This window comes from Lissotriton helveticus, chromosome 4_1 (genome assembly GCF_964261635.1).
Source record: "Lissotriton helveticus chromosome 4_1, aLisHel1.1, whole genome shotgun sequence".
Classification (NCBI taxonomy): Eukaryota; Metazoa; Chordata; class Amphibia; order Caudata; family Salamandridae; genus Lissotriton; species Lissotriton helveticus.
Window position 1 is genome coordinate 165,077,881 of NC_136063.1, and position 16,464 is coordinate 165,094,344.

General features: G+C 46.0%; 1 protein-coding gene across 1 annotated transcript in view; it reads left to right on the forward strand.

The window, feature by feature from the left end:
• LOC144828457 (1-phosphatidylinositol 4,5-bisphosphate phosphodiesterase gamma-1-like) overlaps positions 1 to 16,464 on the forward strand; it is a 617,664-nt gene that overhangs the window by 274,871 nt on the left and 326,329 nt on the right. Inside the window, exon 5 of the mRNA XM_078686634.1 lies at positions 7,556 to 7,603. Coding sequence (XP_078542760.1) covers positions 7,556 to 7,603 — 48 coding nt within the window. The remainder of the gene's footprint in view (positions 1 to 7,555; positions 7,604 to 16,464) is intronic.

The following is a 16,464-nucleotide window of genomic DNA, read 5'->3' on the forward strand; positions in this document are numbered from 1 at the left end:
CTGACTGTCTTGAGGAACAGATTGTGCAACTAGTACTTTCATTTTCGTGTCTTTCATACGTTTTCTCTCGTGTTCTTGCTCTTCCCTGATTCTATTCTGGTGATACTGGAGCATCTGGAGCATCTGGGACGGAGTATTTGCTTGCCAGGTGCTTTCGACTTTCAAAACTCGATTTTTAATTTGTGGACTTGAATTCTCGACTAATTTAGTAACGAAAAGGTGAGGGTATGACTCACTACTTGTCTTGAGACCACTGTTGATACTGAAACATTTTTCAAATCTAGAATAAAAATCACTAATATCTTCGTCTTGTTTCTGTTTACAGGCTGAGATTGCATCCCAGTCTTCTTTTCTCGTTGTCAATAATCTGGGTAAAACTTGAATCAATAATTCTGGTAATTCTCTACATTTATCTCCAAGACCGGTACCTGGTACTCGTGCCTTGTCTTCAGCTTCTAGAGCTGCCCAATCTATCTTTTTCTCTCCCACCTCCCATTCTTTTTCCTTTAACTTTTCATACACCCCTGCGGGTAACAGGACCTTTAACATTTTAATGATATCTGGGTAAGTGTATTCTCCCATACGGAGCATGTCTTTTAATTCTCTATGGAACCCTGCTGGATCTTTGTCATGACAGGGAATTAATTTCTTCATTTCAAGAAGTTCCATCTTTGATATTGGAGTGTATACAAACACTCGTTGCATTTCGCCACCCGTCCCTCTGACTGGGTGGACTTCTCGTAACGGATTCTGTCTGTCTATGTAAAACGGTTTACTTTCTGGGGGTGAGGCATGAACAAAATGCGGGTTCAGAAACGTTCTATATTTGTGACGCTGTTCTAGAATGACACTAATTAAATCGGTACCTAGCCCTTTCCATCTATACTGGAGTAACTCGTTCAGGACATCGTGTAACGGACCTGGATCAGAGTGCTGACCCTCATACAGAGTAATGAGGTGCTGGATCATATACATACCCACCAGTCGCTGCTCGGCTGGGGGCATTTTCAGAAACATTTGTGCCACTATTTCGTCTGGAAAAGTGGTAGAATCAGTAATCCATCGGACTGCTGATCGGGCTAGTTCTTGTTCGTGCATGGTACTTAATTCACTGTAACCGATTCGTGATTTCAGAATGTGATCGGTAGCTTGAAATACTTGTTCTAGAGAACCTTGTTCTGGTGCTGGATGACGAAAAATAGACTTGTGTTCTAGGCGTAAATGGCGATCTGGAAATCTAGATTTTCCTACATACGCTATTCTGGCGGGATTCTCGTCCTCTTCTTCTTCGGGATCAGAGATACTTTCTTTCTCGCTTACTTGTGCTGCTTTACGTTGTTCGTGTATCTTTATTATTTCTTTACGGATTTTCTTGTACATACTTTCCATGGCACCGACGGTCTTGTGCTTACCCTCGGCTATATTATCACTCCACCTTGTCAGGATTCTCATTTCGGCAGAATCTTTAGACGGGTAATCTTGTTCTCTTATTAGACAATTAATCAGAAACTTTAATATCATGAGCTGGATCTCGGCTTTCCTTTGAGACATGGCTTCGTGAATACTTTCTGGATCATCCCCTGTACGGATGAAACGATATATTCTGTCTAGATCTTCTTTCATATTCGGTAAGGTGACTAGATACTCGGCCACCTTTCTTACGCGGAATGAATATAAAACCATATTATCCTCGCCTGGGACTGGATCATAGACACATTCGGCAAGGGATTTTCTTATTTCTGCTACAGTCTGATGTCTAGGCGTACGCTGGGACGCTTGTGCGTGTAATTCGGCTAACGTTAAACGCTTGTGTGGCGGCGGGGTTTGAGGAGGACCTCCTCCTGCGGCCCCTAGACTAGAATCATCGACGGACATTCTTCGTGGCGGAGCGGGAAGTTGAAATGCTAGCTGGACCGGGGGTACCGTAGCAGGTACTCCGGTGTCTGGAAGAGCGGGAAGTGCCTGATTTACAGGGACTGGCGGAGCGCGAACAGGATTTGCATATTCTGGGACTGTGTCGTCCAAATAGGACGAAATAAAAATATCAGCTGCGGTCTGTTTGTGACGTAGCTTGGTCGGAACTAATGGTGGCGGGAAATTACTGGATGCCTCTGGGGTCGCTTTTGGCAAGCCCTCGGCAAGAAGAGGATACATACCCTTAATGAGGGCATGCCTCTGTCTGTCTGACTGTTCGGCTTTGACTTGTTCACCTATCTCGATTAATTCTTTTTCTTGGGCTCGTTCCTGGGATTCTCTACTTAACTCTGACTTTCTGACTTCCTTTTCGGTTCTTCTATGAGCTTCCTTACGCCATAACTCGATGGCATCTTTCTGTGACTGTCTGGCTTTCTTTTTCCATAATGCTTCTTCTACTCGCATGATACATTCGGCATCCCATGTACCCGATACGGGCCATCTATACTTTTCTTCTAACTGTTTGGTATACTCTACCCATAAATCTAGATACAATATGGCGCTTATGCCATGTTTCTGATACATAAAATGACCTGGACTGTCCCTAGGCGGAACAGGAACTGCTGCTTCCAGCAGGCCCTTTCTAGTTTTTAACTGACGTAACTTGGAAAATATAGGCATGACTGAACTGTAATCTGGACACAATACAATACACAATAAACACGAAATCACGTCACACTCATACCACAACATTAAAATACATGAAGAACATTATAAATAACAGTTTGAACAGAATATTACCTGGAATACTGAGAGCAGAAATACAAGAATTTTCTCGAGAACGGAACAGACTAGAATTACTGGATGCACTGCTGTAACAGTACGGAACATACCGGTCCCATAAAGGAACGCATCAAGACCCGTATCCACCTAGGTGAACACTTCGTTTGTGAGTCTGGGCACCACCAACCCACGGACCAGGAGTCAATTTAGATTGGTCCTGTCTAGATACTACCCCAGCAATGGTACTCACCGGGCAGCACGGAACGGAAGGCCTTGGACTGGACTGGACTGCTACGACGACGGACGGACTTCGGACTTCAGTTACGGGTGGGCCTCCGGATACCTCGGACCTTGGACTCTCGGCTTGGGCTCTGGTCGGGACTCGCCGCGTTCCTCCACCGTCTCGTTTGGATGCTGGACCGCCTCCTCCGTGGGCCTGAGGGATACTTGAAGCAGAAATATCTGCCGGTGCACGGTATGGTTCCGTCACGGCTGCAGAGGGTCAGGGGGTCGGCGTGGCTTCACCGACGCGTGGGGAAAGGGCAAGTCCCTGTTCGGGCGCCATTATGTGGTAAATAAATAAATAATACCCTATTTTTGACTAGGCATATAGCATAACAGATAGCTCAATAAAATAAGAGTCAAGATTCGAGGTAGTAGGAGTTTCTGCAGGTTTATTACAGCATAAGGACAGGATCAGGACAACCTGCATAGGATGACCCAGCAGCTGCTGGGGCCGGGTCTGGGATGAGCGCGCTAACTTTTAATAACAATACATGAGCATTTATACATAGCGTGAACACATAGCATTACATTGCAGTAGGCGTAGCAGTGGGTGGAGCAGAAGGCGTGACGCGTAGCAGTCGCGAAAGATAACAGTAAAAGTGGGTGTAACTGGGCGTATACATAGACATGTGGTGCAAACGTAACAGAATATGTCATGAATGGGCGGAATCATTGGAGGGGGCTACCTAAGGAGCCGGGACCTCTAACCTAATGGTGCGCGTAAACTGGCAATGACGTATTACTAGGAGAAGCTGGGGGCTATGAACTCTGTGCTAGGAGCAGAGACTAAAGTCTGGAGGGTCGGAGCGACATGTACCTAAACCCTATCTGGTATCTGATGTTTAGGGAACATGTTGATATAAACTAGAAGTCATGAGGGGAAAAGCTAACTTGATTCTAAGACTGGACCATGCATTATTCTACATGTAGTGCGTGATGAAGAATATGAAATGACCATTAAATACAGTATTTCTCTAACGTGGAGCCGTATAGGCTAGACAATGACGGAAACTATTGATGCAGTTCAGTAGCTTAGGAATGCAGAGAAGGAGGACTGAACTGATAACTGGAACTATAACATACTTTTGGCAGACTCAGAGGCAGAGCCAAGCTGCACCGGGCACTGCGAGGCAGGAAGTAAGTGAAAGGTCGAGGATACAGGTGGGGGCTGTATCGCTCCTTAGCGAGGCTTCAGGAGACAGGAGCTGAATCTAGGGTCCGGGCCCCGTTGAGGCCTGGAAACGGGAACTTTATAATGAAATAACGTGCACACTGGGAAACGTGGCAACGTAGCTTTACATAGGCCTGATATTCGTAGTATTCACGAGGACTGGAAACTGGCATACTAGAGGTGGACACAACTGTAATTGCGTCATTAATCGGACATGGGGAATAACATATGCATATTGGTCATGCACACATAACATATGATGGATGAGGCGTAGGGACACAGAACATGGCAAAATTTACTTTTCCACAGACCCACCCATCCTCCCCGTTCTGCGAACCAATATCTAGGGTTAGGGTTGTCCCCTTTCAGGGCCCTAGTTTCAATGGCACCAGTGTTGGTTTTTAACATGGCTCTGCGTTTCTGGCGCGGAAAAGCTGTGTCTAAGAACTGACGTCAGCACGCGGAGGCGGCGTCTAAGTACTCCGACGACGTCATCACGGCGCCCACGACGCCGATGACGGACGCGGAGCCGCAGACGACGCCTACCGACGCGCAAGGGTACTGCTACGCAAAAGTTTCCGGATCCAGTCTGACGCCTGGGGATATTGTAAGGTAAGGAATCTAATACTAACTAATGTCTCTTACAGATATATCGTTACACAAGTAGTAACTTGTGCATTAAGTCCATCCCTGTGGTGGAGTGTTGTATATAGGGAGGAAACATCCAATGTAACCAGCATATAACCTGGTTTCCAAACAACATCCCTCAATTTGAGCAAAAGGTCACCAGTGTCCAATATGAAAGATGGCAGTTGTTTAACAAAGTCTTGGCGAAAGAAGTCCACATATTTACTTACATTCTCCAGAATGCCATTGCGTGCCGATATAATGGGCCACCCTGGTGGCTTGCTGCTGGTTTTATGTACCTTCGGGATGAAGTATGCCACCGGCATAACAGGATTCAGTGTTCTAAGGAACTTGTACTCATCCATAGACAAGAGACCAAGGCTGCGCCATGCCATTAGTTTACCATAAATCACATTCCATGCCTGTTTGACTTCACCCATGTTGACTCTCTTGTAGCAGTCTCTATCTTGCAATTGGCCCAAAGCTTCTTCCATGTAGAGTTTCCTGGGCCACAGCACCACATTGCCACCCTTATCCAGTTGGCGAATGATAATGTTGGTATTACTCTGTCGTTTTTTAATCAGTTGGTGGTATGCGGCGTCTCGATAGTGTTTCTTGCTACATTCTTTGATTTGTTTTGAAAAAAGTTTTTTCAATTCCAAAGTGATTTTGTCCTGGAATAGATCGATGTTGTCTTTCAACATGAGGGGGCAGAAAGTGGATTTTGGTTTAAAAGGTGTCGCAACCGTTACTCTATTGATCCCCGTGTCCGTGCAAACTGCCTGTGCCCTTGACTCAGCCTCAATCTGGGCAACAAGTTGTGATAGATCTGAGCTTGTAGGCGGTGGAGGAGCGGAGGCCATTGTAGGATCTTGAGCCGCCAGTAAAACGTTCTTAGTCTGTATATATATCATTGATCTCAAACTACCTTGCTTGGCTGCGTTAAGGCTCTGGGTGGTAGTACAGCAGCCGCGGCCGGCAGTGGGAGTACCGGCCGGGCAGTGACGTGGGGAGGGGAAGGGGCAGGGTGGGGGGTAGTAATGTATGGATTACGGACTTTAAAAGGTAAGTAAGCATAAAAATAAACAAAACGAATTTCGTTGCACACACTGCATCGCATTTGGTGATGCAGTGTGTGCAACGAAATTCGTTTTATTTATTTTTACATTTACTTATCTTTTAAAGTTCGTAATCCATACATTACTACCCCCACCCTGCCCCTCCCCCTCCCCACGTCACCGCCCGGCCGGTACTCCCACTACCGGCCGCGGCTGTAGTACAGTGGTATATGGTGCCTCTTCAACAGCACTCATCTCTTTTACTAACTCTGTTGAACTTGGGGTCCTTTATTGCCATCCATGAAAATGGGAGCCGCTCTTAGCAGCACACCTAGCTCAGCATGGTTTCATCTACTAATATATGAAAGTACAAACATACATGCACTATAACACAGCCAAAACACTGATTATTCATTAATAATGAGCAGACTGGAAGACTGGACTGTTGCAATCGTTTTCTTGCTAGCTTCCGCCAATACTTGCTCAATCCACTAGACAAGGTTAAATACTTTGCTAACCAAGGTCATTATACCTAACTTAAGTGTACCCCCGCTTCAGTACATCACCACCATGCCAGTGGACTCACTGCCTAAATCTGGACCTTATGCAAGTTCTGACACTTGCCTTCAAATCCAGTGGCGGCTGGCATCTATGCGGGGGCCAAAATAAAATAAAAATTAATAATACTTACTGAACGCGGCGTCGCCCGCTTCGGTCTTCTTCTCGCCACAGGAACTGGATGCAGCAACTCCCTTGACCAATCCTGGCACTGCTCTTATTCTGTTAACCAGAAGCATGGGAGCAGTGCCCTGATTAGAGGGAGCAGTCTCACGTGGCGCTCCACAGCGCTCTGGAGGGGTGCACTTGCTCCAACCCAGCTGTCTTAAGACTGCTGGGTTAGAGATGTTTACAGTGGACATGTGTGGGTTTCCATCGCAAGACGGCCAGCCAAAAAGACATCCGCACTTTAAATAAGAGCATAGACAGCCCACCCTCCTCCCTGCTGCTGTCATTCAGCAGTGACCCCGCCCCGTCTTGACGCTCTGTTTGGAAAGGGGCATGAAAAATAAAATGGTAAAAAAATTTGCATTTTATTTTTCAGTGTTTTGGGGGGGATTTTAAGGGGGTGACTCTCCTCCACTCCAACAGAGGAGCCGCCCTTGTTCAAATCAGTAAATGTAGACAGTGGCTAATAGTTTGGCTACAAACCACATCTTTGAATTAGTTTCACAGTACAACATACTCAAAACCGATGATCCACCAACTTCAAACTTCTAGTTGCACCTAAGGGACCATGCACAGCCTCCAAATTAAGATCTTCTCCTCCTCTACGTCTGCTGCATTGAAACTCCCTACTGCCAGACATTCAGGTCAGCCGCTTTCTTCAAGAATTTAAAACAGCCTTGAAAAGTCATTTTTTGCAACTTCAATGAAGTTGAAGGCTGCATCTTGATGTACATGTGTACACTGCATACTTGTATCATCCACTAGTTAGCCATTTGTCATAGACTTGGTTAAACTGGTGTTTTCACCATTCACATTCTCAAAATTGCCACTATAACCCACACAAGTGATATTTTGTCTACACAATGTAAACCACACCATCATTTTTGATCTAATATGCCGGCATTAATGCTACGTAAAATATTTCTGATCAAAATGTTGCTGGTGTCAAATAAATAAACAATGCATTTACATTTGTACATTTCTTTAACAGGTGGCTTCGAAAACAATTTGACTCGATGGACAGAGGAAGAGAAAGCTGGTAAGTCAACAACAGGCATAATGCCTTATATTACAAGAGAGACAACACATTTTATTAGGCAAAGCAAGCAAAAGAATATACAGCTGTATTATTTTATAGGAGTGCAAGTCTGTATAAAGCACGTTGATAATGTAATACATTTCTTTTGTAAGATTGTGATTACTTTGCAAACAGAATGAAAGTAGTACTCAAGAACCACTGTGACTGATCTAGAGTTCCTTGTGTACCTTTGGAAATAGGAGTAGTCATTGGTTTCCTCAAATACTTTGGCCCCTATTACTTGAAATGAGCTTATTAATTTGGGTGGGTGGCACCACCACTAATTCAACCCACTCAGATTAGGTCAACTCATGTTCTGAGAAAATCTCTGCGCAACTCCTGGTAGCACTGGCACACGCAACAGGCCATCTCTAGAGAACTATGTGCTACGTTCAAGCAGTACCAACAAATACAGAGTAAGTAACTCAACATAATAAAATTCCCAAACCAATTTTAAAGCATAGTGAAAAATATAATAATCAAAAGGACACCAAGATCACAAAAGTAGGTTGAGTGGGTTGGGGCAGAGTAATGAATTTTTAATATTTTAAGGCAAAAACGCCTAGAAAGAAGTCACGCATCGAGCAGTAGGTAAAAAAAAAACAGTTTGTGGTGGGCTTGTACCTAGGAACAATTTTAGGCCAACCGCAGTAAAGCAAAGGTCGCTTACACCAAGCGTGTTGTTCTAGTTAAAGGTTTCACCTTCAGACTTATTGCCAACTGCTGGGAAAGTTTGTCAGCCTTTGCTCCACCGAGCAGGGTCTAGTTCTCTTTGGTCAGCCAAGCCCTCTTGAAGTGAGGAGTCCTTCTGTTTTGTTCCTCAAGCTTATAAACAGGAGACCCGCTATGTGATCCTTGGAGAGCAGGCCAAGTCCCTAGGTGCCAGCAAGAGTCAGGAATCCTTGAGTCTTAGTGTGAGTCTCTTCTTTCATCAGGAGTCAGGCTTTAGAACTTGGGATTCCTCCAGAGGGGCTTTCCTCACCAGATAGAGTCTTCTCATGTCCAAGAATATTCTGAAGAGGTGGAGGTGCCAGATTAATCATATACACTGGCCAGTTTATAGTAGGAATTCTGCTGCCCAGTCCTAACAATGTTCCCATAAACCCCTCACTTCCTTTTCCAGATCTTTCTCTTTGCCTTACTGTAGAATGACACGGGAGCTCCTGTTCCAACATGGCTGACCTAGCTAACACCAGACAGTCCTAACACCAGACAGTCCTGTCTTTAGCTTCTTGGCCACTCCCTTATCTGACAGTTAAAACCGGTTTTCCCTTCTGCTGTTTCTAGAGTCTAACTCTCTGGAGGGCCCTGAGGCTGATTAGAAGAAGACCTCCTTGTCATCTCCCCGTCAAAATAGGTAGAGCTAACTCTGCCCTTTGTTCTACACCTGTCCTTTCCTCTCATAGACAGCTAATCCTTGCTAAGTGCTCAGAGGTTAAAACCCATTTGCCTTTCCTGGGCCCAGAGGCAATCCTCTGAGCCATAGCAGTTAAATCTCCCAGCCAAAGATGTGTATTCCAGGTCGGTATTTTTGATAGGTGGCAGGATTGGTTTTCCCTCCCACTGTAACTCAGGACGGGATGTCTTGGAGAGTCCTAGGAGTGAATAGAACCCATACCTGCCATCTCCAAGTCCAAATAAGCAGTTCTAAAGTTGCCATTTTTTCTGCCAACTGTTTCTGTCCACTCACAGGTACCTAATCCCCTCAAAGTGGTCCACAGTTAACAACCTTTACTGGGCCAAGAGGCAAGCCATTGTCCTCTGAATCAGAGTTGTCAACTTCCCCAGGCAAAGATGTGTATTCCAGCTCTAGGTGTGCTGAGTGGCAGAACTGGTATGAGCCTCATCCAACTTAAAATACACTTTTGCAAAGTTACTTTTCTGCCTAAGTTATCAAAAATCTGACTTCACCAATGAATCAGGAGGTGGAAACAAACGATTTTATCCCACCTAAGCCTAAAAGTCTAGCCTCGTCTACAATGTGAACAGCATTAAGGTTTTATTTCAGTGTGAGGGCACACTAACTTTAAATGTAGTGTGCCCTATTTTTATATATTCACACCACGCACTGTGGGTTATAAAACAATTTTAGGTTAGGTTTTTTCTACATGGCAAATGCATTTTTCCTTGCAGTGCATTTAATCTGCAGTCTACTCAGTGCGTAGTGTTGGTAGGGATATATTTTTGGCATGTATGTAGGTGGGGTACACACTGCATCCCACATATAACATTTAACTTTCCATGCCAGACGTGGCGAAGTGCACAGAGTCCTAAAACCAACAGAAATAGGTTATAGGCAAAACATCCAGGTCAAACCTGTTGAAAAGGCAAATTTGCTATTATTTTACTTTGTTACGATTTTACTTTTGATTGCCTGGGGAAAGGGCGACTCCTCTCTATAGCCATGGTGGCAACCTGCTCTTAATAAACACTTAAAAGGTCTGCAGAGCCTCCTTAAGGTGGTCCACATTAGAATCAACAAGCATTTTCAATGCAATAGGTCTTGCATTTGGGAGACTTAAAGCAATTGCTTTTGAAAATATAAAAGTGGGCGCCATGCTCAAAGAAAGCACGGCGTCCGTGCATATAAAAATTATGCACATCGCGGCCCATTAAGCGGCCGCCATGGTATTAAAAAAATGTTTGTTAGATTAATTTTTTGGGCAATAAATACCCCAGCAGTAAACAACAATCAATGTTGTGAGGGTGCAGTATCACAGGCTGTCACTAGGTGTCCAGTGGGACCTCTTTTAGCCACATATGGTGCTGCATGCTTCAGCATGGCCAACAAAAGAATATGGTGCAGAGGTGATTGGGGAGCTGGAGATCTGTGTTCAAGTCTGGTGTAAGCCTAATTGTTGGATTTCCACCGAGTGCATGGATAGGTGCGCTATATAAATAAAAGCTAGCAATGTAAAATAACATAAGAATTCAATGCTCGGGCAGGCAAGCAGTGTCCTGAGCAAAACAGAAGCAGCCTCGGAGGGGTGTTAGGGTCGGGAGCAAAGTTTTTGAAGGGGTGGGGGGAGACACGGGAAGCAGTGTCTTAAGCAAAACAACAGTGGCCCCGGAGGGGTGGTGGGGGCCTGGAGCAGTGTTGTCGTAGGGGTGAGGGGGAGGCACAGGGAGATCAAGGACCAAGCAAATGAAGGAACGGAACTGCAAGCAAATGAAGTAACAGATGTTTTATTGCACAAATAAACAGAACACTTAAGGAGCAAAGACACAGCCCAACCAAAAATAAGAGTTCTATCTCATTATAAATAAGTTGAACAGTAAGAACATATGTAAGAGGGCCAGTCCTCATGGGAGGATAAAAAATTCCAAAAAAAGGGACTACTAAATGAATTCACCAATGATAAGCCAGCATTTCTAAAGGACAGCAACAGGAACCAATGAAAAAGATGGGCGTTTTGGTCAAACCCATATCCTAGATACAGCATGTCTCGAAGAGACAGCGCAAGCGCTGCCTAGGCGAGCCCTAAAAAGCCATAAAGGTCCGAAAAAAACTCTGTGAAATGTATTGGTAATTCTTGATTGCAACTGATAGTTAATACAGAGGTTGAAAAGCAAGGCAACAAAATCCGTGCTGGTTTGGGGTTCAGGAAGAGATCAGCATAAAGTCTTTCAGATGAAAGAATCCAAAAGGAATCTTGCTAAATAAAGAGAGGGCAAACCTTCATGGACAAAAATAACTTTGGCGTTTGTGGACGGAATTGGCTGAAATTTTCAGGAAAATGGAACATTTTGTTTCTGAGCAGCCCCTGAAAATTTGGGGGGGTTTCGTCAAGGGGGGGCCGAGAAAAAAGGGGGGTCCCAAAACGTGTTTTTAACATTGAGTTTTCCATAGGGCGGTTGGCCTCACTTTTAGCCCGAACGGCTGAATGGATTTGCACGAAACTTGGCAAAATTGTAGGGACTGGTAGCCCGATGTGCCTTTGCTAGGTCTCAATATATGTGCTCCAGTGGATTTTGAGAAATTAACGTTCAAAAAAAGATATATATCTGTAACAGCGGACCGGGCAGCGCTCCAGTTCGCGTACTTTTCGCGTTACGGAGCTTTGTGAAGCGAAGCTGATTGGTTCTCCGGCGTCTGTAAACATTCCAAACAGTCCGTAGCGGCCGCCATCTTGTCTCTCGGTAGGATCGAGATACAAGAGGAGGCCAAAGCGAAGGGGAAAATGACCATAAGGGGCCATAGTAGATCCTCCCTGACCCCATAGGTTTGATGTGGAGGCTTTAAAAGGGCTCCGCGGGGCAAAAAAAAAAAAAAAAATCGTTTTTTTGGTGGGGTGCGCCTGGTTAGCGTAACGGGAAGCGGACTGGGGAGCGTACTACAAGGAATGAAGAATGATTGACTTTCAACTTATTGTATGTTTATAGACTTTTTTTTTACTTTTTTTTCTGCTGAGTGACGTCTCGGCCTATCTTCACGGGATGCAGTCCCTACCATCTCGGCGTTTAAGCCCAGGGGGACCGGTAGTGTGGGAGAGATAACGGGGCATATTATCAAGGGGGTTTATCTCCGCTTTTTTGGCTTTAAAAGCCAAGAAAGCGGAGATAAAATTATCTCCGTATTACCTAGCTGTCGCTAACACCAGTTAGCGACCGCTAGTAGGAGATAGCGACCATCTTGGGCCCCACTTTGCATGTCAGTGATATTTATCACTAATGACATGCAAAGTGGGCATGCCAAGATGTTAGCGACTGGAAACAGTCGCTAACATCGCTATCTCCTATTACCAACTTTTGGAGATATTCGCGCTAAGCGCGAATATCTCCAAAAAGTAACACCTGCCCTGAGCAGTTCTTAGCCATGTTATCCAATGGGAGGTGGATAACATGGCTAAGAGCATTAGCTCGGTAATGCATGAATATCGCGGACTTTTCAGCGATATTAATGCATTGCGGCCGTTTTTTATCGCATTTGCGATAAACCTTGATAATAGCAAGGTTTATCTGTGATAATTTCTGACGATGCTTAGCGGTAAAAAATTCGTTGCTAAGCATCGTTAGGGATAAATATCGCTTAACTTTGGTAATATGCCCCAACGTCTGTTAACGTTCGATTCGAAGGAAATCAGGAAGTGTTGAAAAACATTGTCTGCGCCATCTTGCCTTTTTTCAAATGCCACACTTTTGTCGTGCACGGCAGCCATTTTAGATGACTTGACCAGACCCACTCTCTGCACGCTGTCGATCCTTAGCATGGCTCCCCACCCTCGCAAGCATCTCCCCCAGGCACTGGTCACCCCCGCTCTCAGTCTTATGCATGGGCAATAAACCTCCCCCCATCTGCGCTGCTCTTCCCTGAGAATCACACCCTGTGCCCGCCCGACACCTCCCTTTCGCCCTATTCACTACCGCACCCTCTGACACTCCTCTTCCTCTGTGTCCGATTGTCCAGACCGGTCCCAGGCTATCAGCTAGCCTTGCAGATGTAGTTTATGGCCCCAGCTGTAAAGAATCACCCCTCTTCAAAGGAGTTATAGTAGATCAAGGCCCACACCCGATGAGATCCGTCACACCACACGCGTTCCTACTATCTGAAAACCATCCTGTATTGTGATTGGGGAGGGGACCGAGCCTGAAGCGGAAGATTCCAGGGATGACTCTTTGTACATCAAAGTTTTTACAATTATGTGTCACATTAAAAATATATAGCACTCCAACAAAGTAGTAGGATTATAAAACTTTAATAACTTATAAATATATACAACAAAACAAAAACAGTAAAAACATTTAAACATTTTTAGGGAAAAAGAAGGAACAATGGTCAGTAGCGGTCGGTTGTGCGAATAGTCCCAAGGCAGCACAACGTCCAGATTTCTGGACGGCACCCAGGTGATGTTGCCTGGGTGCCGCACTGATTTGGGTATCCGGCGTGGGGCGTCCCGGGGGGTGGGTCGTCATTAGCGGTCTGTTGTGCGAATAGTTCCAAGGCAGCAGAACGCGCTGAAATGTGGATGGCACCAAGGTGATGTCCAGTAAGTTGCCGCCCTCCGAATAACGGCGTGGGGCGCCCCGGGGGGGGGGGGGGGTGGGGGAGGATGGCGGCGTGAACGGGCCTCCCCAGGTGGAGCCTCGTCTGCTGTAGTGGGGCGCCCCTTTACCGTTTCAGTTGCCATTCCGTCCGCTTTTGGTCCACTGTGTCAAAATCCGCAATTCAGCTGAGTTGCGCCCACTCTTGCGGTGCAGCGATAGGCGGCTGTCACAGGACTCTCAAAATGGCGGCAGGCTCTTTCCTTTTTGGGCCTGGTCCACTGAAATGGCCCTGGGACACCTTGGAAATCGGACGCTTGTCTGCTAGGTCTTGGACCCCATTCTCGAAAGCGTCCCCTCCGCCTTGAGGATTCTACAAAAGTCTTGGGGGCCCCCCGACTCCTGCAGGCTTCCGGTGGGGAGCGGCTGCCATGATTGCTCGTGGAATGACCACGACGGAGCCACGAGATGGTGGTGCTTTCATGCTGACGCCAGCTTCAGTCTGAAACATCCAGAAACAAGGTGGGGCTTTCATCGTTTGGGAAAAAAAAAAAGTTTTCATCCAATGAAAAGTGTTATTTTTAGGTCATATGATCAAGCCTTCCATCATTAGGAAACCAAAAGTAAAATGAACCAATGAAAAGTTTTATAAACAAGTCACATGACCTGTTATGCGGCATAGGGTATAAAAAGCGTAGAAAATCCGTTGGCACGTGAGGCGGCGTCAGTAGCGGACCGATGTGCGAATAGGCCGAAGGCAGCACAACGCGCCAAGATCCGGATGGCACCGAGGTGGTGTCCAGCAAGTTGTCGCACTGGTGTGGCCATCCTACAATGCTGAAAGTCGGCGTGGGGCGCCCCGTTGGCCTGTGAGATGGCGGCAGTAGCGGACCGATGTGCGAATGGGGCCAAAGGCAGCGCAACAATATTTTCTGAATAGAAGACACCACAAGGCGCTGAGATGCCAAGATCCGGATGGCACCGAGGTGGTGTCTAGCAAGTTGTCGCACTGGTGTGGCCATCCTACAATGCTGAAAGTCGGCGTGGGGCACCCCGTTGGCCTGTGAGATGGCGGCAGTAGCGGACCGATGTGCGAATGGGGCCAAAGGCAGCGCAACAATATTTTCTGAATAGAAGACACCACAAGGCGCTGAGATGCCAAGATCCGGATGGCACCGAGGTGGTGTCTAGCAAGTTGCCGCACTGGTGTGGCCATCCTACAATGCTGAAAGTCGGCGTGGGGCGCCCCGTTGGCCTGTGAGATGGCGTCAGTAGCGGACCGATGTGCGAATGGGGCCAAAGGTAGCGCAACAATATTTTCGGAATAGAAGACACCACAAGGCGCTGAGATTCGGTTAGCACCGAGGTGGTGTCTAGCAAGCTATGCAGCTGAGTTGCGTGCGCACTTGCGGCGAATAGGTCGAAGGCAGCACAACAATGTTTTCTGAATAGAAGACACCACAAGGCGCTGAGATTCGGTAGGCACCGAGGTGGTGTCTAGCAAGTTGCCGTACTGGTGTGGCCATCCTACAATCCTGCTCCGAATAACGGCGTGGGGTGCCCGAAGGGGGGGGGGGGGCGGCGTGAACGGGCCTTCCTAGGTGGAGGCTCGTCTGCTGTAGTGGGGAGCCCCTTTACCGTTTCAATTGCCATTCAGCTGAGTTTCGGCCGCTCTTGATCCTACAGCGACAGGCGGCTGCAACAGGACTCTCAAAATGGCGGCCTTTTCTTTGGATTTGGGCCTGGTCCACTAAAATGGCCCTGGGACACCTTAGAACTCAGACGCTCGATTTTTTTTTCCTTTCCTCTACATGCAAAAAAAGGTAAATGCCCGGTACGTTACACGCTTCATCTGCCACGATGTACTCTCCAGAGGAACCAAAAAAAAATATAGTTATGGTAACTATACCATGCATCGTCATATGGAGAGGTGGCACCGATTAATTATAGTGCTGCATAAAAGAGAGATTTGGAGGAGAACCCCCGACCTGCCAGTACATTCATCAAAGAAGTGGCACTGACAGCATCAGAGGCAAGGGAAACGGTCCCAAATATTTAGAAGAACTTTGGAAAGATTAAAATGACATGTTTAGATTGTGGCAAATTAATTTCATGTGGACAGATGAGTGTTACTCTAATAAATACAGCATATGAACATCATCATAGTCGATGGTTGGTAGAGACATTTTGACTATATCCTGGACCTGCCCGTCCTCGCCCAAAATGGCGCCGGATTAAATGGGACTCGTAACTCCTTGTTGTGTACTGGTTGCACAACCTTGATATCACGAGATACGTATGCAGTTTTGAAGCACATGGCGGGCGGGGACGAGAATAGATTGAATATTTCGATATCCCTATTGATATTAAGTTCTGATGTGTTATTGATTACTGTACTATTGAAAGTTCGAATTAACGTCACCCATGGTACTTGCCCGCAAATGTATATCTAGATAATTTTATTGTAACTGGCCCTGTCGTATTTTAATTATAAAATGTACGTCCACCGATTCCGCAACTGTTAGACACTTTAGTTCTTGCAACCTAATGGCCCGCCCGTTACGTTCCTCTACAGTGTAAATGTCTACTCATCATATACGATTACAGTTTGCTCCGTGGCCGGCCCACGTGGTTATAGGCCCGTATTTGTATAATGACATTTTCACAATAAAGGTTTTTAAAAGAAAACATGGTAGTAGTATATACATTGGTAAAGTTTTTAATAATAGTCTCTGTTTTAGAATCAGTAAAAGGCAAGTGAAATAAAGCAGACCAATTACATGAAGGGTAAAAGGTATAATACGCAGGAACGCAGTAAAGATAAATGGTCAAGGGCTGTT